Below are 26,720 nucleotides of genomic sequence, written 5' to 3'. Positions count from 1 at the left end.
TTATACCAATGCCATTCACTATATCTTTCCGTGCATTTCAATCCTTGCAAACTGCCTGCATCATCTCCTTCCCCTCAATCCATTCACTCTTACTTCATACACTTGTTTTCTGATTAGATCCTATTCATTCTCTCTATAGGACCAAGCCACCTGAACTGTATTTTCATTCAGTCCTCTTTCATTCTTGACTCTACCTCTTCTTGTTTTGCACACACATTCCTTAAGTTACCTATTTCCAGGATATGCAACCTTTTATGTTTGTTTCCATAGACAACTCAATTCAAGTCTATTAAGTTTGTCATACACTTTTTTCTAAATCAGCAAACACACAATAAACTTCTTTTCCCACATTCATACATTTCTCAGTGATCTTCTGAAGAGCAAACATCTGGTCTGCACATCTTCTGCTCAAGGTAAAGCCATAATGCATTTCCCAAATTTTGATCACTGTCACTCTTGTACTCTTTCAATCAAAATTCTACCAAACACCTTTCTACACATACTTGATAACACCCCCCCCCATAATTTTTATATTCACTCGTTATTTTTCCTAAACTTCAGAGATGTTTAGGAAAAAACATTTCTGAAGTTTAAACACATTTTACAAACAACATCCATATTTTACATTTCTCCGGTTATAATTCCTCTATCTGAAGACTTACCACTTTTCAACATTTCAACAGCATTTATTTCCTTTTTATCATTTTTTCTTGGATACTAACATTTACAGCATGCATTTGTACTCCTTTCTTTGATGTATCACTGCTGTTTCCACACAGACTTCTAAAATTCTTCCACCATTCTCTTAAGTCAGTTTCAACCAAAATTATATCATTTTTATTCTTAATTCTATATACTCTGGTGGAAGCTCCTTGTTTAGTCCTTTTTACTCATTTCCAAAACTATTATTTCTATGAAAATCATTCTGCTCCTTATTCTCTGACTATATTATTTAGAGATTTTTTGTACATGTATACATTAAACAGTATTTTTTCTCATCCTCATTGCAGCATTCTTTTTTATGCATTTTTTTTATCATCCACACCCTCTTTATCTCCACCATGCATAATTTTTCATACTTCTCATTAGTGTATTTCCACACAGTTCTGTGGAAGTCTGTTACATAATTATTTTCGTTCAGTTCTAAGCAGTTTCTAGAATAGAATATCTTTATTACAGTCTTTGACCAGCCTTTACAATAAAAGAAAATAGGTTCAACAATTCATTGTCAGGAAAAAGGGAAACAGTAAAACAATATATCTAATTAAAAGTTTTGCATAATTGTATAGCTTGATAAAAATATTTGGCCACCTGGTATGTGAGTTGTAGAATCAGCATCCCTTAAAAAGAAATAAACGTAAAATCTATCAGTATGACCCGCAAATTAGAAATAATTGGGGAGATCAGAGCACGTCTTGGAGCATCATAAAAAGGACACTGTATGAGGACATGGGCAAGAGTTTCTACCTCCCTGGATCCACAGGGGCAAAGTCTCTGTGAATAAGGAGTCCCATGAAATCTTCCTGCCAGAAGAGCTGAAGGGAGGGCATCAAAGTGAGCTCTGGAAAAGGCCCATCTATATTTGCTTAAGTAGAGATTGTATAGATACCCTGCAGTAAAGGGTTTGTGGCTATCTAAAATTTGACGATAGAATTCGGGAGCACTGGTAATACCATTTTGGCAAACAATGTCTCTAATTCTTTCTTTTACTATTGATTTGGTCTTCTCCAGAGTTAGTTGGCCTAAATATTCAGGAGAGAGGCCAAGACTGCAAAGTTCTTTTGTACAAGTACGGTGCCAATGAGACTGGTAGCTGTCTGACAACAGCAAAGGTATCAGGCTTGTAGGATCAAACATGATTTTGAGTCCTGAAGTGAAGGTCTGAGCCTTAACACTTGGCACGTTAGCTTCAAGCCTCAAAACCCTAAGCAGTTTCTACATTATCTTTCTTTATATCCACCTATTATTCATTCTATTGAGACAATAATCTCTTCTAATACTTTTTCATACAGGGCTTGTACTTTCTCTCCCTATAGCCTTTCTATTTTCACTCTAGTTCTTTCACTTCCTTCTTTTTCTTCCTTATCCATTTTCCCCCTAAAGATCCACTACCAAAACCTGTCATCACACTTTTATTCTTCCTTCAATCTTTCATATTGAAAAAAATCAAATTAATCATATTTTTACATTCTTTCTTTTGCTCTATGGATGCATAATTAGGCATGCTTAACCCTTACATGGAGAGCCAGTTTGGTGTAGTGGTTAAGGCGTCAGGCTAGAAACCTGGAGACCATGAGTCCTAGTATCACCTTAGGCACAAAGCCAGCTGAGGGACCTTGGGCCACTTTCTCTCAGCTCCTGGAAGAAGGCAATGGCAAACCACTTCTGAAAAACTTTACCAAGAAAACTGCAGGGACTTGTCCAGGCAGTCTCCAAGAACTGGACATGATTGAATGGATTAAAAAAAGAGTCCTACTTAAAACAAGTAAGCAGACCTTTTCCAAAGCAGATATTTACCAAACTATCACCATTCTTATTTATTCTTCTGTCTCCAAATGGCCTAATCATTTTTTCTGTATGCTCTTGTCTTGTCCCACCATCCATTCATATATCCTACAGAATAATTTTTCTCCTGGACCTTATGAATTCAGAATATTTTTTTGTTATAACTCATTTCTGTTCTTTTATCATTGGCATTCAATGAAGCTTAACATGCACCTATCACTAACTTATAAGTTCCTTCTTTCATATATGCATCCACAACAATCTAGATGACATCAGTTCATGTTCACTGATCTATATAGTTTAGTCCTTTCATTCAAAAGTAAACCTATACCTTCACGTCCCTGGATATTTAATCAAATTCACTCCACAAGAACAGTCCATCCTTCCTTCCTCTTTCGTAGTTTCAAAACTTTATATCATTTTTCTTCCTTTCTTTCATTAATTCATGCACTTTACCATATATTCATCTTCCATTACAAACCACAGTCTTCCACGTTTGTCACCAGAAGGGCCCATAAATATTGCCCTCTGACACTCATCATGGAAGTCAACTGAAGCTTTGCATAATTATTTTTAGTAAGATAAAAACAGTGAAGACTAGGTTATAAGTCTTAGTTGTACCCATGTCATATATACAATTTCCTATTAACAGTAAGGACATTATGTCAGTCAGTCTTGGTACATTGTGGTGAGCATACCACACCTTAAATCTCCATACTTTGGAAACTAACTGATTGGAATTACACGAAGTGCAACCTTCTTGTACCCTCTGCACTCTCCACGATGACTGGTAAGATGGGAGCTGGCGAAGGTTGCTTATGGTAATTTTACAAAACCTATCTTCTCTATATTCACCCATTTGTTTCTATTATTCATATTCCCTCTCAGAAAGCGTTAATGAGTCTCCATAAAATATAATAATGAGATCGGGAGAGAAACGCTGGGTTCACACCAAGCCACATAATAGAATAGCGAGCTGTACGAATCCAGTAAAATAATTTAAGAGAACTGCTTTGGTGTACCTTTTCCCGAGGTAGGCGCTACCTCAAGGTCATGAATATATCCATCCAGCCGAGCCATTAAAAACCACAGTTCCGCGGATTATAGCTCTAAGATCAAAGATCGGTACTCACCATCTCAGAGCTCCAACGACAGCAACCGCTATAGGCAACAGGACCAAACCTTTTTCATCAGCTACTTCCGCCGCACGGCACATGTGTCCCGCTTTTAACACATCACTTCCGGTCACTGCCGTCAGATGGGGGCTAGAGCAGCTGAGCTCCGTTTTGCCAGGCGAGGAACAGAGCCGAGACCGACTGTTTGCATCTTTCAGCTCGGCTTCCTTCCTGTTCCGCTACATCTCTTCTGAGGCGCCGAGTCCCTTCAGGGAAAAGCGAGAGACGGGAGGACCTGGTATGGGGACGGGACGAAGAGGGAAGTAGCTGCAGCAGGAAGAGGGCGGTCCCCTAGGGAAATCCTGCCCTCCTTGAAGAAACGGGCAGCCTCCGGCTTTTTGCTTTCGTTAGTTCAGGCAATAGGATTGCTGGAAGCTCCGAGGAAGCAACAAGTGCTTGGACCAACCACGGAGTTAAAGTAGGCTTCAGTGATCTGAGCCGCAGATGGGAATCCTGCCAGTTGGCTCATTTGTTTCCAAACTCTCTTTCTGATCGGCCGGGAAGAAGGATGAAATTTGACTCTGGGGTATTTGGTTCTTTCGCCTCCTTTTCTTCTCTTCCCCTCGCACGAGTGTACCTCCCCCTCTGCCCGAGAGAAGAGAGAAAAGCTGTGTGTTGCTACTCTCCATGAATACCCTCTTCCTCTCGCGTGGTTAGGAGAGGGTGAACTGGAAAGCCATTAAGTGTCCCCTTAGATTATCTGTTCACAATTTCCCCTTGGTTTATAATCCTCCCCTCACTTCCCATTTTAAATTTGCCCTGAAAGGCCAGTTCATATTTTTGATTATTTGATTTGAAAAATTACGTTTTAGGTTTTGCAGATAGTCTCACTAGGTATTGCTTTGGTTTTGAATGCTGTTTCATTGTGTGCTGCTATTACAGTTGGTTCTGCCTTGTGGTCTGCATGCTTTATGCAGTGAGATACTTAATTTTCATTGTTCTGGAAGGTGGTATTCGATCCTAATTTGGTCAGTGACAACATTGCCCTGCATGCCAGGCAAGTAATGAATGCGATCTTTCTTCTTAGCGTGTGAACGGAAAAGACCTGTATAGAAAGAGTAGTTCTGTTACAGGGTTTCTCCCTCTCGAAGTATTGTATGGAGTGGCAAAAATTTAAGTTACAACTGGATATCTTTGAGGATCATTGCATGAAATATTTTATGACTTGCCCTGTGGAATTTGCCCTATACTGACATGGTTTTTGTGAAATTCATTTCATGGAGAAATTAGCATACAAATTGCAGGAAGTTAGATAGTCTATTCCAATTGATTTCTTACAGTTCTTTCAGTTTCATTTTTTATATAATCATAGGTACCAGTTTGGTCCTTGTCAGATATTCCATCATATACTAGTTTGTTTGTTTGTTTTTTTGAGATAGATTCATATAGTAAACTGTTCTTCTTTTTTGTAAAGTTGCTGTTGTAATATTTGTATACACTAATCCATTTGGTTACTTGTGCTGAATAATAATTGGTTTTAAGTGAATAATAATTGGTTTTAAGTAAGGTTAGTTTTTTCATCAGCTTAAACTCTACCCTTCCCCACTTATTTAAAGATAGCAGATGACTAAGGCAGGTGTAAATGTTATAGGCTGAATTAAAATTACTATGATAAATATTGATTAATGAAAACATTCTTAGTTTTTCATATTTTATAAGAAGCAGTATTGCAGATGAAGTACTTGCGCTGACTGTTTTGGCTCCATTTTGGAAATCCAGCAGAGCTCTGATTGTTTTTATCCAGCTGTTCACTTAAGAACTGTTATCTGCCTATACCCCAAGGGGCTTCATCAGTGTATGAGCAAATGTTTAATTTTGTATTTTAAATGCTTTAATTTATGTATCCAGGAAAAAATATATTCTAAATTATTTCATTTTATTGAGCAGTGTATAATTATTTTGTAACCCCTTGTGTTCAAAGATGGAAAATCATTCTAGTAGTAGTATTTTTCTGTTTTGGTGCTTAGGTTTGGCCTGGAACCACTTGCACTGTTGTGAGTTAATCTCACTTTATTTACAGGCTGCTTGAAAACTGCATTTCCTATTCAGAAATATTTTTAATAGGGAATCTACATCAATATTATGATAATTACTGTACAACCTCAACAGGAAGCTACAATTGGCAGTGGTTTCCCAGCATATGTGGTGAAATATGGTGAAATATGTGACAGAGTATGCTTCTGATCTCAATACTTCTCTGCATGGTAGTGACTTTGTAAGAAACTTTGCCTTGAGTGAAAGTGCCCTCGGTTGCTGATGTGCTTACTACTAATAAGCAGGTGGTAATGTAAGATAAATATTCACTGAGAGATTTATCAAAAGTGGTGAAAAACCTTAATATTGAAAAGAGTATTGTGCTATCAGCTAGAAACTGTGTGTGCAGAAGAAAACATCTGGATTATTTCACACAATTCTACAGTGCAATTTGTAGAATTGGATTATAAATACTGTGACAGTAGAGACTGTCAATTATTGTGACCATTAAAATGAATAAAATCTATTCTCCATCATTCCAGAGTGTAATGACACAAAAGATACCTTTTAAGAAGACAGATTCTAATTGAACGTTGGAACAAACTTCCTAACAGTAAAAGCAGTTTGACGGTGGAAACTATTACCCAGATAATAAATTTGTTTCCCTTCATTGGATATGTTTGAAAGAAGGCTGAGAAGCCATTTGTTGTAGATACTTCATTTTGGATTCCTGCACTGAACAGAGTATTGGACTTGATGGCCTAAATGGTCTCTTTCTGATTTTGGAGTTTGTGCTATGTGAATCAAACCTACCTTTTTCTTTGTCTTCTTGTCAGATTTGAAATGAATTTGGGCGGATTAGTTGATCTGTACAATGTGATCTGTAAACTGAAAGGTCATCTCAGAATAATTCATGTAAACATAAAACTATTACTTTATCAGTTTCTGATAACTTCCAAGGAGAAAAAAATGTAGGAGTGTTCATGACTGAGGTGGCATGAAATTGAAACCTGGTATAATAAGCCTGACCTTTGTTCTCTTGACAGCATTCTATTTTGTTTCTTGCAATTTAATCATCTCTTGTGAACATTGTGCTTTCATTGATGCAGTCCAGAATTGTGTAGTTATTTTAGGCTTCTGCATCATAATGCTGATTCAGGTTTAGATTATGGTTTGCTAAAACCCCCTAGATTCTTCTCTGTTGTACTATGGATATCAAGGCATCAAGTTTTTCCTACATAAAGTTCTTTTTCCTTTTAAATGGGCTATCCAGTTTGTTAAGTTTTTTTCATCTTCTAAAAATTTATTGATTTTAGTTATTAATATCTCAGTCTAGTTATCAAAAAACTCTTTAAGATAAGAAAAAGCTATAGCCGGCTTAGCCATTTTAACTCTTTTCTGCCTGGTCCTTTAGTTTTCTCTAGTGTCCCTTTGCAGTCTTCTTCAAGCCTCAGTTCCAAATACGGGTTTAGTTCCATTTCACTTGTTTCCCAAGAGTGTATTATTTAATTTTATACTTGTTTTTCAAATTGTACAGCAAAAATAACCAACAGTCCAAATCTCTTTGGTCTCCCAATCCATTTAAAAATTTCTTATATCAAAATCCCCCCCTTTCTTTTGCTTTTTGCCAATTGTATATTATTTTAAATTCTTAAGTCTCTGTTTAAAATTTCTTAAGTCCAAAGAAGAAGGTAAAACTCATCAGGTATCAAATTAAGGTTGGTTTATTTGATCAAGGTTAAAATAAGATATGTTGTTATTTCTGGTAACCCTTAATGGACTTTCTGTTGACACTAGGACTGAAAAGATAATGCTTTATGGGTTTGTCTATAGAAAAGAGATGGGATGAAGAGATCATTGGCTGTAAACTAAGAGGGGGTGAAGAGTTACAAAAATTGTTTATACTTGTTGTGATGAAGGTTGGAAGTCACTTCTTTATAAATTTCTTTTCTCTTTCTTTACTATATTCTTTTTTTTCTTTTGTTCTTTCTATTTTCTTTCCAGCCACTGGTAGGATTTCCCAATGTCAGCCACCTCAGCTATCTGTTGATGGTATGTCCCATGCAGAAAATTTTGTTCATTGTGCAAGGTTTAGCCTGACTTCCTCATTACATTTTGATACCCAGATTTTGATAGTGACTGTGGTGTAGAGACTCCAAAGATATTACCTTCAATTATCCATCCTGTGCAATCTGGTTTTATAAAAGATGACAAGGGTTGGATAATATTAGATTACTAATTGAAATTCTTGATATACATTCAGAAAAGCTAGTGATTTCATTGGATATGGAAAAGGAGCTTTTGGAGCATATTGGAGACAGCTGATTACTCTGAATGTTATTTAGAAAGCACCACAGCTTTCCTTTAACTTGCACCATTTTATATGTTAAATTATTACTAAAGTGATGAGTCCTCTGCTGATGGATTGGAGTAGAGCCATCACCATTTGATTTTGTTTGTATGGACTGTGCATAACATTAAAACTATCTTCCTCCCCTGTTCAATTCATGATATATCTGCCAGCTTGTTAGATCCATATCTCCTTCAAGTCAAGCTTGACTCCCTTGTAGTTTTCTTGGCAACAGTACTGAAGTAGTTTGCCGTAGCCTTCTTGTAGAACTTTTTCATCTTTTTACTCCCCCTCGCCCCCCAAAAATACTGTGGGGCTCATTTATTCTCAGGCTGTTCTCCCTAAGTCACATAGCTGGAATCTCCAAAACAAACTGTGGGGACATAAATTGTGTGACATACAGAATTGTGTTTGTGCAGGTAAATTGTATCTACATTGTAGTGCATATAGCATGCATATATAGTAGGAACTTATGGGCAACAGGGATTGTTCCTCACTTCTATAGTGCTTTTAGTAGTATTACAACAATAAGATGCTCATCATTAGTTAGCATTGTGATTTTTTGTGATCTTATATGAACTGTTTTCTAAAAACTTTCTTAAAGACTCTAATAGCAGTCTGATGTTCTCCTGTTTGTTAAATTTTAGCCTTATCAGGTAGACTAAAAAACAGAAACCATGTAGTCCTAAAGCTACTTTTATTTGAACAACTGTACTGTAGTAGCAGAATCTTGCAAGTCTGAATGTACTATCTTTCCTACCTCTTTTATCTTCATGAGAAGGGGGGGGCACTATGAAGTGTTTTCGCAAACTACTTCCTTGGCTTTGGCTCAAGTTTTGTTTATCTGATAATTGCCTTGGAATTGGGTCTTCCCTTTGCCCTTTAAGGCCATCCTCTTTATTCATCTCAGTTAATTTTGTTGATTATGACATTAGTGATCTGTGGTTTGCAAATTTGTGAGTTAACGTGTTATATGTAGGTAAATCATTTTGTTTGAAGGTCCCCCTATTACTTATAAATAAGAGTCATGTGAGAACCTCTATTTTATAGTGCTTCTGTATGATCACGATGCCTATTTTCTCACTGATGTTATGCTTGGTTCTTGGCTCTGTCAGTTTAAGAATAAAATGATGACCTTTTTTACCTGATTTCTTGTAGAGTTTTTTTTTAAAATCATATATAATATACATAATGATTGCAACTCCTTGTTTTCATTTCAGGAAAATGATTTGAGAGCTTCATGGTATGATAATGCAGAGTGCCACTTCTTGGGATGGTCAATTCATTGCTACCTTTGATTACCTGGCTCTGAGCTCATATTGTGATTTCTAGGATCCTACGGACATTGCCTGGTGTCTATCCTGAATAAAGGTGCAGAGGAATGGGCACTCGCGCATTGGCTTTCCGGGCATGGGAGTTTGAATAAAGGTAATCCTTTCAATTAGCTGGAGGGATGCGGAACATGCTTGTGCAGACTGTAAATTGCATTTAAGACTCAGAACAGAGATAGGTCCCGTACAGAATTCCAGCATAATAGAAGGTGTTACTATTATTAGATGGCATTTGTAAGATATTGTGCTTATAAATTGCATTGGCATATCTCATTGTCCCCTGATTTGACACATCTGAACCCAGTTCTCTTAGTAGTAAGGGATTTGCTGGTATCTGGTACTTTGCTTTGAGGGTCTTGAAGGTTTAAATATTCTCTGGGTGGGGATGGGACACACATTTAGTAAGTAAGTAAGTAAATAAATAACTATTGAAGAGCAGAGCCTGGCTATTGTAGATTTTTCCTTTACATGAGAAGGAAGATGGAAACATATTATTCTGGGTGCCGAAAACTATTCTGCAAGTCTATATTTTATATTTGAACAGTAAAGATGTTGCTTATGCAACATTTTGCATTCTACTGCATACCCAGAACTTGGATATCTAAAGTACTGCCTTCTCCCTAATAGTCTTCCTAAGAATTAAAAGTTTGGTATCCTCCTTTATCTGTTAAGGGAGGAGGCCCATTCTACCTACGTATATCTTGTGGAGTTCCCTTCTTTCTTAGGCCTGATTTGTTCTCAATCTTCAGCTGCCTGGCAGATATTTCTGCATATTCAGTAATAATGTTCTGGGTGCTAATGCTGATTTACAAGATTTATTTAGGCTTCTGAAGTCCATTGGATAATTGTTCTCTTCTTAAAACAATCTTAATTATTGGAAATTCTCCTACAGTGATAGAATGAATAATGAATGGCACAATATGGCCTAGGTTTGTATTTCTGGGGATAAAATAGGGAAGATCACAGTGTATGCTGCCATTTCTTGGGAAAAGGATAGGATATAAAAAACAATAAATAAACAAATAACTAAAAGAATTCTCAGAGATTATTGCTGGTGGTCAGTTTTTACACTTTCCAAAAACTAGAACTAACTTCACTTTGGTTCTTTTTTAAAATGGAGGTTAGATCTAGATGTAAAAATTAGGATCAAAGAATGCTTAGTGTGTTTTGTGGAGACGAAACATTTTGTAGGAGATCTGCATAGTTTTTTTTTTAATTGTACTAGTTCTGTTTTTTCCTTTCCAGATGCAGCTGTAATCCTCGGCTGTGTGTCTCATTGAAAGTACCTAATGTTTTACATTATTGGTAAGGGAAAACAATTGTTCATAGAACCCAAAAGGAACCTTCCAGATTTCATTCTTTTGCTTAGTTTTGTGAATGGTATCTATTTTGCTAATACTATTGAGCATATTCAATTCTGCTTCCTCTTTTCCTGCAAAGTAGTCCACAGATCTTCCCTAGTTCCTTTGTAATGAAGCAAGTGATGGCCAAAAACATTTTAGTGCCTGAGGCAGAAAATTCAAATGGTGCTTACATGTCATGGTGGTGTTATTAGCCATATATAAAGAGAGCTACATTGGTGTAGTGGTTAGGGTGCTGACCTAGAAACCAAGAGACTGTGAGTTTTAGGCCTGTCTTAGGCATGAAACCCCACTGGGTGACTTTGGGCCAGTCATTCTCTCTCATCCCAACCCACCTCACAGGGTGGTTGTTGTGGCTAAAATAGGCAGGAGGATTATGTATGTTTAGCAACTTGAGTTATCTTTTCTCTTTATAATTAAATAAAGGTGGGATAAAAATCCAATAAAATAAAAATAAATAATTGATAATCTGGAACCTTCTTAATATCTCAGAAGATCTTAATCTGATTTTAGTCCTGTTGATTGAAATGACTCCCTATGAAATTTCTATTTCAAGGTTAAATATTGTAAGTTCTCATCCAAAATAACTATAAGTAGTTTGCAATACCAAATAGCCATTTTGAGTGTTTTGTTGGATCTTATAACTGTTTTCTCTTTGACAGGTGGGATCACAGTGGTATCTGTGGTAGCTTTCTTTTTCACCATTAAGTTCCTCTTTGAGCTTGCCGCACGCGTAGTCAGCTTCCTCCAGCATGAGGACCGGGAACGCCGAGGAGAACGGACCATTTATGACTACGTCCGAGGCAATTACTTGGACCCCCGCTCTTGTAAAATCTTCTGGGATTGGAAGGATCCCTGTGAGGTGGGCCATAGTATGGCCTTCAGAGTGCATGTAAGAGGAAATTTCCATTTCTGTGACAATTTGAGGAAGTGCGGAACAAAAAATCAAGGCAGTCAAAGCTAAAAAACCCTAACTTGGGGTTATTCTCCTCTTCCTCCTCCTCCTCTCTTCTCCTCTTCCTCCTGCACCTTCTTTTTTGATATCATTTGTGTTGAACATTCTCTGTGCTGCAGATATTTTTAACCAGAGATTTGGTCACAGAGTTGTGCGGGCTGAATTCAGATATTATTAAACCCTTGTAAGGATGTTGTTTTCTTTATTCTTTATTAATTTGTTTTTAATTGGTGACTTCAAATTTGGATGTTATATGTATATATACATATGTATATTGAAGCAAAGATTTCCACCATTACTCATGTATGTGTCACTAAGATGATTTTAATTTATTGCATCTTTTAATGGCTGATACCAGAATTTATCTATTGTGTCTCTGCAGTCTGCTATACACTTTGCTTCTTAATTCCCCATACAGTTATTTTATAAGAATGGCCAGCCTTTCCCTGCTCATCATCCTGTTGGACTGCGAGTTCACATCTGCCATATGGAGTTAGCAATAGATATTCCTGTCACCCAGGAAGTGCTTCAAGAACCCAGTTCCAATGTGGTGAAGGTGGCATTCACTGTGCGCAGAGCTGGGCGCTATGAAATAAGCATAAAACTTGGAGGCTTGAATGTTGCATATAGTCCTTACTACAAAGTCTTTCAACCAGGTAAGTATTGCCTAAACCAAAAGCAAGTAGTTGGGGAAATCGACATAATATACGCTAATGCTGCTGTTCCATATTTATTTAGTGCCATGGCTATATTAGATGATGCAGAGTAGATTACATATTTATTATGTGTCTACCTTTGGGATTAAACTTGAATGCATTAATTTATGGTGAAATTTAATTAATAGACACACTGAAATATAGAATACCTACTTAGAGAAAAAACTTACTGCCTTTAAGCATGGTGGAATCATAAAAATGACAAATTTTGTTCATCTGTTTTACAAGTCCACTTTTTAGTAAAAAAAAAAAAATCTTAATAGCTTTGCACTCCCTTTTGTCCTACATGAGTCATTCAACAGGATAAACAGTATCAAATGCTGGCCTCAGTCCAATTACTGATCCAAATAATTCAAAATTTCTTAATATTTCTCCTTTGAGCAATGTAGAAAATGCTCCAAACCACTTGGGAAATAACAATTAGATTGGAAGATTCAGTAATAGTGAAATTCCGCTTCTTTGTTGCCACGGTCACACTCATAGAACAAACTCTAAAATGAGCTCTTACTTGTGTTCAGCAAGATTCATGTATTTTTCACCACTACATTTTGTCTGTCAACATATCTGCTTCATTGCTTCTAATTCCTTGTAAATTAAAAAGATGGAATAAATGCTATCCAGTGGGAAAAAGTGTTCAGAGGAAATCTTACCTGTAACCTGAATCATCTGTGCTCGCTATAGTTGTCCGGAAATAATACTTTTTACACAGTTGGTCTCCTGGTACATCTTCTGTCCCTAAATATTCATGATAAATTTCACCATGAATAATTTTGTGCAAGGAAGTAAAAAATTCTGCCACGTTCAAATAATGTATTTTCTAGCTATGTAAATGTGAAATTAGTTCTGTCATATGTGTTAACCCCATGAAACATTGGGTTGATTCTGTGGCTGTCACCATAACCAAGAAATAGAGAATTTTTTACTCTATACATTTTTCTTTTTGGTGTAGCAATTTTTGTTTTTGCCTGTTAGCCAGCACTGGTTGCTTCATTTAGAATCAATACTATTTCCATGTCATTACGTATGTTATTCTGGGCAAATACCTTCCTTGTATTTTATATGGGATTCTATGCTATGTGTTTCTTATTTCAGGGATGGTGGTTCCCTCAAAAACCAAAATTGCCTGCCATTTCTCCACTCTGGTGCTGACATGTGGGCAGCCACACACTTTGCAAATAGTTCCCAGAGATGAATATGATAACCCTACTAGCAACTCAGTATCACTGATAGATGAGCACAATTACAGCCTCTCGATCCATGAAGTAAGTATGCTCTGTATGCCTTGTCACCTAGAACTTCAGAGCATACCAGTATCTCCTAACCTATATTTATTTTGTCTAGCTTGGCCCCCAGGAAGACAAGCCTTCTGATGTTTTGTTTGAAAAGTCTGTGATGTCCAATCAACAGACTTGTCAAGTTTTCCTGAGACTCACCCTACTGCGTAGGGGGTGTTTCCGTGCCTGCATTTCTTACCAAAACCAGCCTATTAGCAATGGAGAGTTTGACATAATTGTTCTAAGTGGTAAGTTAATTGTTTTTTATGCATTGCATAGCCCTTCCAGAACTTCAGCCTGGCATGTAATCTTCAAAACAACCTTGTACACTGATGGGCGGTAGTACAAATTTGAGAAATAAATAGATACTAGGGTTAAGGATCTGGGTTTATCAAATCTAAATCTAAATCTTGCATTCTATTTCTCGGCATCACATTAGCTTGTGTCCTGTCATAGCAATGAAGCCTCCCAAGCACTTCAAACTGAAAACTGCTCTGTCGTTATCTCCTTGCTAATTTTTAAAAATTGCTAATGGTAAAGGAAGTTGGTTAAAACCAAAACATTATTGCACTTTGTTGTTTGCATCCCTTGAATAAGTAATTCAGTTTTTATATTGTTGTAAGGTGTTTTGGAATTCATAGTTGATCTGCAGTCTCGGCATATAAAATCTGAAGAAACTTTGGCAACTGAAAATTATAAATGAATCACTCCAACACAGTTTGTTGGTTAAAAAAAATCTATTTATAGTGGAGAAGCAGTGTGTTTGAGGAATTTCCATCACCATTTCTCTCTTCTGTTTCTCTCTTCAAAAATATTTAAAATGTACAAATAAGTTGTATTAATATTAGTATAGCCTGTTAAGATATGCACCTGAATGTGTATGAATTGTAAAGAAGGTAGCAGAATGGACTGCAAATATTTGCTATGCCCCTGGGTTGTTCCTGGATGTCTATTCCTGCCCCTTTCTTCATGGAGTAGCAAGATCTGAAACAGAAAATAATTGAGCCAGAGCCTGTGGGTACAGCCTGTCACTCAGCCCACATTGATAGCAACCCACTTTTTAAAAAAGTGTAATTGGGCATTAAGTCTCTAGGAAATATCCTTGTGGTTATGTTTTGTACCTTCAAATCAGTGTTGACTCCTGGCGACTGCCTGAACAAGTCCCTGCAGCTTTCTTGGCAAGGTTTTTCAGAAGTGGTTTGCCATTGCCTCCTCCCTAGGGCTGAGAGAGAAGGATTGGCCTAAGGTCACCCAGGTGGCTTTGTGCCTAAGGCAGGACTAGAAGTCAGTCTCCTGGTTTCTAGCCTGATGCCTTAACCACTACACCAAACTGGCTCTCTGTGAAATATTTTTATTCATGAACAATTAATCATATACATTGCAAAATAATTTTCTGGATCCACAACATTTTAAAAACCCAGCTGCATAACTTGTGTTACTCTTGCAAGCTTTGCCTGTGTTACACTTTACACCTGTCCATCTTGCAGAGGATGAAAAGAACACTGTAGAGCGCAATGTTTCTACCTCAGGGGTCAGTATCTACTTTGAAGCCTACCTGTATAATGCTAGTAGCTATACCAACACCCAGTGGCATCTCCCACCCCTTCATTTGGGCTCCTTTCAGCGACGACCTTCCACTGCAACTGAGGATGAGGATGAAGACTCTCCTTCTGATAGCCCAACCCCTGAGAAAGTGAAGAAACCCAAAAAAGTTTACTGCTATGTTTCTCCTAAGGTAAGAATGCTTGTTTATCACTCTTCCATTCAGGCAATATCTAAACTACTTTCATACAATTCTCATTGTCACTGTTTTGTGTGTTTCTAGTTATCAGTCATCTCCTAGAATTTTCTCAGTCTGGTTGTTATGGGGAGAGGTGTGTTGTGCTACAGAGTTTTTCTACAAGATGACAGAGTTATTCACGTTGTCTTGGCTCATCACTGTGTTAGCTACAAATCTGAATTGTGGCTAAAGCCTAGTTTAGATTACTTTTGTTACATTAATTAAAAAGTATGTTCATGTCCATTGTTGAAATCTTTTCAGAATAATGTACTCATGAAAACATGATTTCTGTTTTCTTTGGCCTCAAAGCAATTCTCAGTGAAGGAATTCTACTTGAAGATTATTCCTTGGCGTCTCTTTACTTTCCGAGTATGTCCTGGCACCAAAGTGAGTTTGTGGAACTCCCAGCTAGGTGGTGGGGCATGTTTTATTTTGAGAAAGTTTATGGGGTGAGGGGATTCAAATAGTTTATTCCATTTGCAAGCCTAAATGAGATTTTTAGTTGGCATTTTAGATTATTCTAGGGAGCTTGCTGTGGTGTTGTCCTGCACTGCATCTTGCACCTTGTCATTCAGCTTCATTTTCCTCGTAACCTTCCCTCTGTCCCCTGATGAAACAGGTTCATTCTGTGGGAAGTGGAATTTATAAATCACCTGTTCTGCTAGCCAGTTCAGAGCAAGGGGTGGGGCAAGGGAATATGCATAAACACTGCTAACTGCATCTGCTTCATGAGCTGTGCTTTCTGGTGAATGATGGTTCCTCCTTTCACTCCCCCCACCCCCATTTCCTGCATCTCTTTGCTGCCAGTTTTCTTATCATGGGCCTGATCCTGTACACAAGTTGCTGACATTGGTGGTGGATGATGGAATCCAGCCTCCTGTGGAGCTGAGCTGCAAAGAGAGGAACATCTTGGCGGCCACTTTTATTCGTTCTCTGCATAAAAATATAGGTAAAAGGAATCGGAGCAGAAGGCTCTGCTTGTTGGCATGTAATGAATCATAAGTGTTTGTGCCACTGATATGTTTTGTACCTCACTTGGCACAACATTAATTCAAAAATGTGAAAGAGAATGCTTTAACCGAGGCCTATGTAACTATAGAGCAACTATATACCTTTCTGCATGTCAGATACGCTTTCTAATCCACTTGGTATTTCTTCATTTGGAGAGATTATTCATCCCCTCCCTGCATTTGTAAAAATCTGTCTTGTTTTGTGATTCCAGAATGGGAAATGGAAACAGTGCTCTTATATGCTGAATCTATGTGTGTGAGTGAATGTGCATGTTTGTGTGCACAAAAATTCAGGTGGGAGAAAGAGGAAGAAAAGGGGACAGAAAATGTTTATGAGTGGAAATTTTATTTCCCTATTCTGTAAAATAGTACTTAGAGCAATTTTGTTATGATTTGCTCCCTTCTATCATGAACACTTTGGGGACAGAATTTGTTACTTTAAGTAAAATTTGCTTTATTTTAATATTTGTATAGTGAGTTGGGCGGCTATATAAATTGAACAAATAAATAAATACAATTACGTGTGATCTACTATGGGGCTATCTCTTAGTATATTTCAGAGATAAAGCATAATTGCTGCTTTAAGGCTGTTATGGCCAAGAAATCTCTATCTTGCACTAAAATTGTGCATGAGGACTTTGAAAAGTTCCAGATAAGACTCTGGGCCTGTTGGTTTCAGGAGGCTCAGAGACTTTTCAAGACAAAGTCAACTTCTTCCAGAGGGAATTGCGTCAGGTGCACATGAAGAAACCTCATTCCAAAATTTCTTTGAAAGTCAGCCGCCATAACCTTCTGGATTCAGTGAGTATGTCTGATGCAGAAACGTTGGAAAATAGTTACTCCAGAGAAGGGAATTACAAGACTATGTAATTTAAAAGGTATTATCATTTAGAGAACAAATTCCTTTTTTAAAATATATACTTTTATTAAAAGTTTTAAAAACAAAGGTAAAAACTAATACAAAGTAATATAAAGTAAGGAAGAAAAAAGAAAAAGAAATAAATCAAAGAAAAAGCTAAAAGTGCAAGAAAGAAGGAAAAAGTAAAAAAATAGAAAAGAAAGAAAAAAGATACAGAGAAGTGGCTTCTGATCTTCTTTACAGCATATAAGTACAATTATAAATTTACCTCTTTCTCTAAAGTTACATGACTCTCTTCTTTCTATAATTATCCTATCTATCATCAAAGCTATAAATCACAAGTTCATTTTTTTTCTTTTTTACACAAAAAGTCCATAAGGGGTTTCCAGTCACCGATAAATGTAGATACTGTCTTTTCTCTAATCAAACAAGTCAATTCAGCCATTTTAGAAAGTTCTGCCATCTTCACCAACCATTCCTCCATTGTAGGTATTGCTAAATCTTTCCATCTTTAGCATACAGTAACCTCACTGCAGTTGTCATGTACAAAAAGTTCCATGGCTTTTTTCCAACTGTTTGTCCATCAGTCCCAAGAGGAAGACTTCTAGTCTCAATTGTATATTAATCTTTAAAATCCTCTGAATCAGTGTATGTGTTTGAATCCAAAATTTTCTAGCTTAACATGTCTACCAAGCATGATAAAATGTCCCTTCTCGTTATTCACATTTCCAGCATAAATTTGAAGTACCTTTATACACGTTAGACAATTTCTCTAGTGTCATATACCAATAGTACCTCATTTTATGAAAGTTCTCTTTAAAATTATAACCATGTAAACTTCAATCCTTTCAACCACATATTTTCCCATGGTTCCATCTGTATATTAGAACCAAAATTTTTAGCCCACTTTATCATACATTCTTTCACTTGTTCTTCTGTTTCAAATTTCAGTAAAAGTTTATACATTTTAGCAATCACATGTTCATCATTTGTACACAGTTGTGTTTCAAAATCAGTCCTACAGCGTTCAATACCATAAACCCTTTTGTCTACTTTAAATCTTTCTGATAACTGTAAATAAGAAAACCACTGACAACAATGTGCCTCTGCCACCGTTTGTTCTCTTGATTTTATTTTGTATTCCCTTTGACAAAATTCTAGTATTTCATGATAAGTTAGCCATTTGTGTTTGCCTATTATGTCTCATCTATAAAATGCTTCTTGTGCTAAGAGCCACAAAGGTGTTTTTGGACACAATCTGGATTTGTATCTATTCCATATTCTCAATATGGCATGTTTGACATAATGATTTTTAAAATCCACATTAAGCTTGACTTTGTCATACCACAATTATCCATGCCACCCAAATCTCAGGTTGTGTCCTTCTAACTCCAAAAGCCTTCTATTTCTCAGCAGCACCCACTATTTCATCCAAACCAAACAGCAAGCTGCAAAATACAATTTCAAATCAGGTAGACCCAATCCTCCTCTTTCCTTTGCATCTTGTAGCACCTTATATTTAACTTCTGTTTTCTTCCCTTGCCACACAAACTTAGATACATCATTTTGCCACTGATTAAATGGTGCATCAGTTGTCAAGACAGGTATTGTCTGAAACAGAAACATCATTCTAGGCAAGACATTCATTTTTATCACAAATTCTCCCCAGCAATAACAGAAGTAGTTCTCCCATCTTAACATGTCTTTTTTAACTTCATTCCATGTCTTAACATAGTTATTTTGAAATAACATACAATTCGTATTTGTCATGGTGATATTTTACTTTCTTCTCAATCTTAAAACTCAGTCTTAAAAAATTAGGGTACAGGTTGCTCACTATTTTTGTTTCCATAATGTTTAATTTTGAGTTACAAAAATAGGGTACGGTGAATATTCTTTTAAGTCTCCTATCATCAATCTAACCATCTTTCTAGCTGCTTTTCTGCTTCTGATGTACGTACTGTAAATTTTTTCTTTATTGTTGATGGTATCTATGTTATCACTGATATTTCCTCAAAATTCATAATCCTCTTTTACTGTCTTCTTGTGTTAGTTTGATATTCTTCCTATATATTCCTTTTTCTTTTCCTCATTTGGAAATGCTTCCATATTCTGATGGAAACATTTTTAGCTACTAGTTTCATTGACATTATTCATGAACATTTTAGGCTAGTTCCTAACTTACTACATACATTCTAAAATACTGTTCTGGAAAGATTTTGAACTTCTGTTTTATCAGTTCAATTTAGTCATATTGTTAATTGCACCATCCTGGGAGCCACTTAGGATGAAGGCCACGGACACCTCTACTCTGATCAGTTCTATATCCAACTCTTCTAAAGTGTGGTGATTTTATGGTGGCTAGAAATTTTACCTTTGTATCTGAGCCAGAACACATATCTACCAAGTCTGTGAATTTACAGTGCTACCTGTAATTGTGCAAGAGGAGATGAGGCTACTCTTGAGTGCCACCCATTTTAGATGCTTTCATTTCACATCTGGGAAAATTTGCCCTTGAGGAGCTGTGATCATGAGAATATACAGAGTGTACTCTGAATACAAGAAGACTTCCTCTTTGATAAAAATTCCTGCAATATATTATTGTAACTATAACATGCAGCTCAAAACAAATACCTTAAATGTACCACACATTCATTGTAAAAGAACTGGCGACTAAATTGAAGTAGATGTTCTGTGCCAATCCATGATCCAGAGTCCCTCCTTGCGGGGGAGATGGGTGGTGATAAATTTGATAAACAAATAAATTTTTTTTGTTCCAAACAAGTTTACTGTTGTGGCTTCAAGCACATTAAAAATAAGTGATTTCCTCTTGAATGCAAATTGCAGAACAGAGTACATGCTTTCATTCCTGATAGATGATCGTTTTCCTACAGATATCCACTTTAAATCTGTAATTGTAGCAGTGTTATAGCTGTCAAGTTGCAACAAAAGGAAATTTGATCAATTGATTATGTGCCATCAACTGATGTCGACTCTTAGTGATCGCCTAGATGGATTTTCTCCAGGACGCTCTGTCCTCAACTTGGTTCTTCAGATTTTCCAGGGATGCACCCATTGCTGCTGTAACTGAGTCCACCCAACTTGCTGCTGGTCTTCCTCTACTTCACTTTTCTTCCACCTTTCCCAGCCATCAGAGCCTTCTCCAGAGGGGTCTTCACACAGTGTGTCTGAAGTATGATAATTTGAGCCTGGTCATTTGAGCCTCAAGTGAGAACTTTGGGTTGATATCTTCTGTGGTCCATTTGTTGGTTTTCTTGGCTATCCATGATATTCTCAGGAGTCATCCCCAACACCGAAGTTCAAAATATCAATACTCTTTCTATCCTGCTTCTTCAAAGTCCAAGAGGATGAGGAAAGTTGTCTGAATTAGGCTCATTCCCAAGAAAGGTGTCTGTATTACTATGTTCATATGTTCTTCTGCATTCCATGTCTGACTGAGGGCAAGCAAATAGGACCAAGGGAAATAGGACCAAGGGAAAGATACTTTGATTTTCTATATTAGTTGTGCAGTTCTGAGTGCACTTCCTTGAAAGTCCCGATGAGTTCAGTGGGTTTACCCCTTGGTAATTATTGATAGGATTGCAGCCTAAGAATTAAATAAAAGCATGGAGATTAGTCATCAGATTTGCAGGTGGTATTAAGCCAAGAAAACCGGAATAGCTTTTGGAGGCTAGAATTCCAAACTATATAGCTCAAACTGAGTTTTAGTCAAAGGAAAATTGTATATAGCATATTTATAACTACATGAGTTAGAATGGAAATAAAAACCCTTTATGTGTTTGCAGTGTGATGTAGTGGTTGAGTTGCTGGACTAGGAGTGGGGAGATCCAGATTCTAGTTCTCACTTAGGCACAGAAGCTGGCAGGGTGACTTGGGCCAGTCAGTTTCTCTCAGCTCTAGACTGGGAAGCTGAAAAACCACCAACCATCTATCTACCAACTCACATTGGACTTGCATGGTAGATTATGGTCCATAACCTTATGGAACATTTTCACACACATCCCAAAGTCAGGTTAGCTCCATCCCTTTTTAAAAATAATTTTTATTAAAGCTTTTAAACAAGACAATTAAAAACTAACACAAACTAATATAAAGTAAGAAAGTAAGAAAGAAAGAGGAAAAAGAAGGAAATCAAAGAAAAAGCAGGAAGTGTAAGAAAAGGAAAAAAAAGTTAAAGGAAAATAGAAAAAAAGAGTTAAAAATAGAAAGAAAAGAAAAAGACTTAAAGAAAAATAGAAAGGTTAGCTCCATCCCTTTTAATGTTCTGGAAGTCCCTCAAGACCTGGCTATGTCATCAGGCCTGGGGGTCTCAGGGGACTGGTGACATTCTCAGATGGTTCCCCTATTGTAGTTAATATTCTCTCTCCTGAGCCTTGTGGTTTGTATATTTTTGATGTTAATCATGCTTGTTTATATATATATTTATAATACTTGTTTTTATATATATTTATAATGCTTGTTTTTATATATTTATTGTTTTACCTGATTGTTGTACGCCGCCCAGAGTCTCTTGTGAGATGGGGGCTATATAAATTTGATTGATAAATAAATAACCCTTACAAAAGCCTTCATCTTGCAGTGGATTGATTTGGGCTGATGGAAATATATGTGTGCATAAACTCATATTTAATTCACATGGTAAATAGAAAAGCAATGCAAGGTAGGGAAATTGATTGGAAAGCAAAAAAACAAAAATAAAAACACCTCTGAGAATAATCTGTAAATGATGCTGGATATGAAGATGGTGGCCTTCAGAAAAGAATGCTAACTTGTATTATAAGCTAGACCAGAATAGGGATTTTGGAGGGAATCTGTATAGCCAGTTGGGTCTAGTGGTTAAGGTGCTGGGCTAGACCAGGAGACAGTGAGTTCTAGTCCTGCCTTAGGCATGAAAGCCAGCTGGGTGACCTTGGGCCAGTCATTCTCCCTCAGCCCAACTCACCTCACAGGGTTGTTGTTGTGGGCAAAATAGGAGGAGGAAGAAGTGTTAGGTATGTTCTCTGCCTTGAGTTATTTATAAAAATAATAAAGGTGGGATAGAAAATAAATAAATATTAACAGTGTTTATAGATGAAATAAACGATTCCATGTTAGCTTCTTGTTTTAAACATAAGTTTATGCTGGATTTTTCTTTTATTCACAGTCTCTGAAAGCAACACGGAATTTTTCTGTTTCCGACTGGAGCAAAAATTTTGAAGTGACTTTTCAAGATGAAGAAGGTGTGTAAATTTGTTACAATATTAATACATCAGAAGAAAGGGGAGTAAAAGTCTGTCTGTTTTGGCTTTCTGCAATGCTATTAACAGCTAAAATATCTGTGGATTACATTGCACCTATCAAACATTTTTGAGTTTATCCTCCAATATAAACAATCATTACTTTAAAAATAAAACAATATTTGGGCACATACTAAATTGCTAATCCAAAATATGACGCTAAATAAAACAGCCAAGTTTCTTAAATCCAGTTACACAAACCTTTTTGCTACACTGACTGAATGTAGAGGAATGTAGAATAATATTCTCTTCATGCCATAGCACTCTGAGCACATTTGGTGGGAACACAAGAGAGGACTTCATAGTAGCTTTCCCAGTCTCTGAAACTCTGTGCCGTGGAAGGCTAGGCTAGCTCTATTGCTCTTCTGCCTGCAAGCGAAAATATTTCCATTACTAAAACAGATGTTTGGTGACTCACCTGACTTGTTACTGAAATATGTTTTAATTTGACGAGTGCTGTTTGTTCCTCTTTGAAGTAAATTTCGTTTTAAGATTTTATTTACAACCTCATTATTTTATTTGTTTTAGTGAAAAGGACAGTTATAAACTTAATAAATAAAACTAATGGTAGAAGGCATCAGTGGTAGAAATAATAAGAAATTATAAATGTGACATTGTTCTTGTTTGAAGTGTGGAGGATCATGTTACAGTAGAACACTGTGTAATAAAAGATACAGATTTTTCTTTGACTGCTGTATTCTTGAATGTATAGGCTTCCCTAAGATCTAACTAATTTTGGTATTTTTTCTTGCAGCCTTGGACTGGGGAGGCCCTCGTAGAGAGTGGTTTGAACTGATCTGTAAAATTTTGTTTGACACAACCAACCAACTTTTTACTCGCTTCAGTGACAATAATCAAGCACTGGTGGGTATCTTTCTATCAGTCATGATGGAAATAGTGTATTTTGTCTGTTTCTTCTGTTCAGAGATTTATGGCCAAACATTGGCATACTTCTCCAAGTTCTAAGTCTAAGAGGTCATTCTAATTATTGCCGTTCTGATTTTGAGCTTTCTTGTTTGTAGGTTCACCCCAATCCCAATCGACCTTCTTATCTAAGACTGAAGATATATGAATTTGCAGGGCGCTTGGTTGGAAAGTGTCTCTATGAGTCATCTCTGGGAGGAGCTTATAAGCAGCTGGTGAGAGCTCGATTCACAAGATCTTTCTTGGCTCAGATCATAGGATTAAGAATGCACTACAAGGTAAAATCACTCTTAGTCTTTTGATCTTCTTTTAGAAAATAAAGGAGAGATCAAGATTTTGCACTGTGTATTAACTTTATTACTCTCTTATCCTTCTTTCCATTTTGTTTTTCTTGCAGTATTTTGAGACAGATGACCCAGAGTTCTATAAATCTAAAGTTTGCTTTATTCTGAATAATGATGTGAACGAAATGGAATTAGTCTTTGCTGAGGAAAAATACAGCAGACTTGGACAGCTTGAGAAGGTGAGAAATCAGTTGTTGATAGGATACAATTTAGGTATCTCCCATTTAGAGTGGGAAAAGGACGTCATATGAAACAGATGTACTTTTTTCAACCAATGGGCATTCTCTCATTTTTTGTTTTCAGGTAGTTGAACTGTTAACTGGGGGTGCTCAAATGCCAGTAACCAATGAGAATAAAATATTGTACCTGAATCTGCTTGCGCAGTATAGACTAGCCAATCAAGTTAGAGAAGAGGTGGAACATTTTTTAAAAGGTAATGCACACCATGTGATCTTTGTTTTGTTTTGCTATTTTTAACTTGATTTCCCTCCCCCCCAAACTGAATATAGTTCATGTAAAAGAAAACAAGAAAGTCAGGAAAATTGATTTGGGTTTTAATGCCCTTTGCTGGTTGTTGTGGTTGTTTATATATTATGCTGCTCTCTTTTAGGTCTCAATGAATTGGTTCCTGAAAACCTCTTGGCTATTTTTGATGAAAATGAACTTGAGGTGAGAAATTGGGCTTTTCTGTCCTTAAGACAGGAGCATATTCTCAGATAAATATGATATAGTAGAGTAGTTGGTGCTGGAATCCCATTTATGAGTGATTGTCTTGTTTTTATAAAATATATGACTTAACCAAAATTATTTTTATGTGGCCAAGGTAGAGTCGCTCATGAACTGAGCTCCATTCTTGAATATGCTTCATGCTTAGGAGATCTTACTGATCTAAGCAGGAGAGGGAAGCTGCGGTTATAGGATATGTACACCTTGGAGAAATAGTGCCTTGCACTGCTTTTTTAGTAGGATTTTTTCATACTGTAAATTCATTTGGGTTTTTGAAGCTCTGTTTTGCAGTACCCTGGGGTTGTGTGAAAGATGAAGGGAAAAAAAAATAAAAGTTCACCTGAATGCAGCCCAGGGCTTCCATAACAATTTTTCTAAGGTACAGTGGAAAGGGTGCAGTTGCAGCGGCTTGAAAAAAATTGGAAGCCCCTGCCCTAGAACATAACTTTTCAAGTTGCCATATGCTCAGCGCTTTTTTGCAGGAAGGCTGCAGTGGTTTGGAAGGCAGCAGAGTTTCATATGTATTTCTGTGTCATCTGAGTAATTTCTTAGCTGGAAAACTGAATAGTTCTCTGTGCTTTAATTCACAAGTAGGAAACCTTTTCCTGTTTGCATCCATCTGTCCCCCTGCACTCTCAAAAATTGTGCTACTGAAATTCAGCAGCAAAATGCAATTTTGGGCAGCATAACTTTCACATAAAGTTCACATTACAATAAGGAGGAAAGTGAGATTATTAAGCTTGGTTCCCATATATACTTTAAAAAAGATTTTTGTAAAAATCGTTATGCAAGTTGGAGATTCCTATGAACATGCTGACACTTCCCTGTTGTTCTTTTGTTGGTGCTGTTTGGCTATAATCTTGTAGGTAATTCAGCATATGAGGGCATTTTTTTTTGGAGTGAAGTTTTTATTCTCTTCCAGTTGCTGATGTGTGGCACTGGAGATATCAACGTCTGTGATTTCAAAGCACATGCTGTGGTAGTGGGTGGTTCATGGCACTTTCGAGAGAAGGTGAGTAGCATGAATTCCTTCCTCCATCACAATGAACATAAGAGCAAGGCTGATTCTGTATTAAGAAGAGCGAAATGCTTAATAAATTAAGGGAGGTATAATTAAAAAGTAACTGTTGGATTATAATCTATGTTGCTGAATTTTCTATAGATTTCATATTTCTGTGTAAACATCATTAAGAATGTTCTTTAAACATGTATACTTTGCCTTTTAATTGAAATTTATCTGTGTTGGTGTGTGTATGACATCTTTATTCACTTGTTAAATCATCTTCAGAATTGGCTGTCTGTGGCACCTATGGTACTTATTTTGCTAGAAATTTAGTAATGTACCCACCCCATCACCTAATAATAATGTACCCACCCCATCACTAAAAGTGGCTCCCGCCCTCTGGAGCATTCTGCCCCCGGAGTGAAGCTAGCCCCATCTCTCCTGACCTTCCAGAACAACCTGAAGACTTGGCTTTGCCACCTCGCTTGGGGCAGGAAAGGGAGTAGTTATTCCTGGGGGTGGTTGGTGCCCTAGGGCTCTCCTCACTGAATTAGATCGCTTATGGCCACTTGGATTTTATATTTATATTTATATTTATATCTGGGAATTGTAATTGTATTTTAGATGTGATTTATGGTTATTGTTTTGATGTGTTGATTTTATTGTAAACCGCCCAGAGTCCCTCTCTTTGGGGGAGATGGTTGGTGGCAAAATTTGAAAAATAAATAAATAAAAATCAGGCATTGTCCTTGCTTCCCTGACTTGTACTGTACGTTCTAGGTGATGCGCTGGTTTTGGACAGTAGTGTCTAGTTTTACACAAGAGGAACTGGCTAGACTGCTGCAATTTACCACTGGCTCTTCTCAGCTGCCTCCTGGAGGATTTGCTGCACTTTGTCCATCTTTCCAAATTATTGCAGCTCCAACACACAGTACACTTCCAACAGCCCATACTTGGTAAGTATCTGCTAGAGATCCTTTGTTATCTGTAGCAAGCTTCATACTGATAATCAGAAGTTTTTTATTACTAGAGTGATTCTAGAGATTTGTAGTGATGTATTGTACTGTGAGTAGTTAGATACCTTTTCTCTTGTATAGGAGGTATTGAAAGCATGGATTTTGGTGTTTCACATTCTG

General features: G+C 36.9%; 2 protein-coding genes across 4 annotated transcripts in view; one reads left to right on the top strand and one right to left on the bottom strand.

Moving 5' to 3' along the window:
- Positions 1–26,720, bottom strand: part of FCF1 (FCF1 rRNA-processing protein) — a 103,153-nt gene that overhangs the window by 17,857 nt on the left and 58,576 nt on the right. Inside the window, exon 1 of one of the 2 annotated variants that reach the window (XM_063290106.1) lies at positions 3,639–3,770. The exons of the other annotated variant lie outside the window; for it this stretch is intronic. Within the exon in view, the coding sequence (XP_063146176.1) occupies positions 3,639–3,641 (3 nt within the window). The 5' untranslated portion in view covers positions 3,642–3,770. Of the gene's footprint in view, positions 1–3,638; positions 3,771–26,720 lie in introns of those variants that run through there. 2 annotated transcript variants of the gene reach the window in all.
- Positions 9,228–26,720, top strand: part of AREL1 (apoptosis resistant E3 ubiquitin protein ligase 1) — a 28,491-nt gene continuing 10,998 nt past the window's right edge. Inside the window, exons 1-18 of one of the 2 annotated variants that reach the window (XM_063290103.1) lie at positions 9,228–9,432; positions 10,581–10,640; positions 11,359–11,588; positions 12,070–12,307; positions 13,460–13,629; positions 13,709–13,889; positions 15,129–15,376; positions 15,731–15,808; positions 16,229–16,370; positions 17,111–17,232; positions 22,455–22,530; positions 23,342–23,451; positions 23,610–23,789; positions 23,909–24,034; positions 24,159–24,288; positions 24,466–24,524; positions 25,504–25,593; positions 26,365–26,540. In XM_063290103.1, coding sequence (XP_063146173.1) covers positions 10,625–10,640; positions 11,359–11,588; positions 12,070–12,307; positions 13,460–13,629; positions 13,709–13,889; positions 15,129–15,376; positions 15,731–15,808; positions 16,229–16,370; positions 17,111–17,232; positions 22,455–22,530; positions 23,342–23,451; positions 23,610–23,789; positions 23,909–24,034; positions 24,159–24,288; positions 24,466–24,524; positions 25,504–25,593; positions 26,365–26,540 — 2,372 coding nt within the window. In that variant the 5' untranslated portion in view covers positions 9,228–9,432; positions 10,581–10,624. The remainder of the gene's footprint in view (positions 9,433–10,580; positions 10,641–11,358; positions 11,589–12,069; positions 12,308–13,459; positions 13,630–13,708; positions 13,890–15,128; positions 15,377–15,730; positions 15,809–16,228; positions 16,371–17,110; positions 17,233–22,454; positions 22,531–23,341; positions 23,452–23,609; positions 23,790–23,908; positions 24,035–24,158; positions 24,289–24,465; positions 24,525–25,503; positions 25,594–26,364; positions 26,541–26,720) is intronic. The other variant, XM_063290105.1, reaches the window with a different exon arrangement.

Source organism: Candoia aspera, chromosome 1, assembly GCF_035149785.1.
Source record: "Candoia aspera isolate rCanAsp1 chromosome 1, rCanAsp1.hap2, whole genome shotgun sequence".
NCBI lineage: Eukaryota > Metazoa > Chordata > Lepidosauria > Squamata > Boidae > Candoia > Candoia aspera.
Note: the sequence above shows the minus strand (reverse complement) of the source record. Positions and strands in the feature narration are given on the sequence as shown.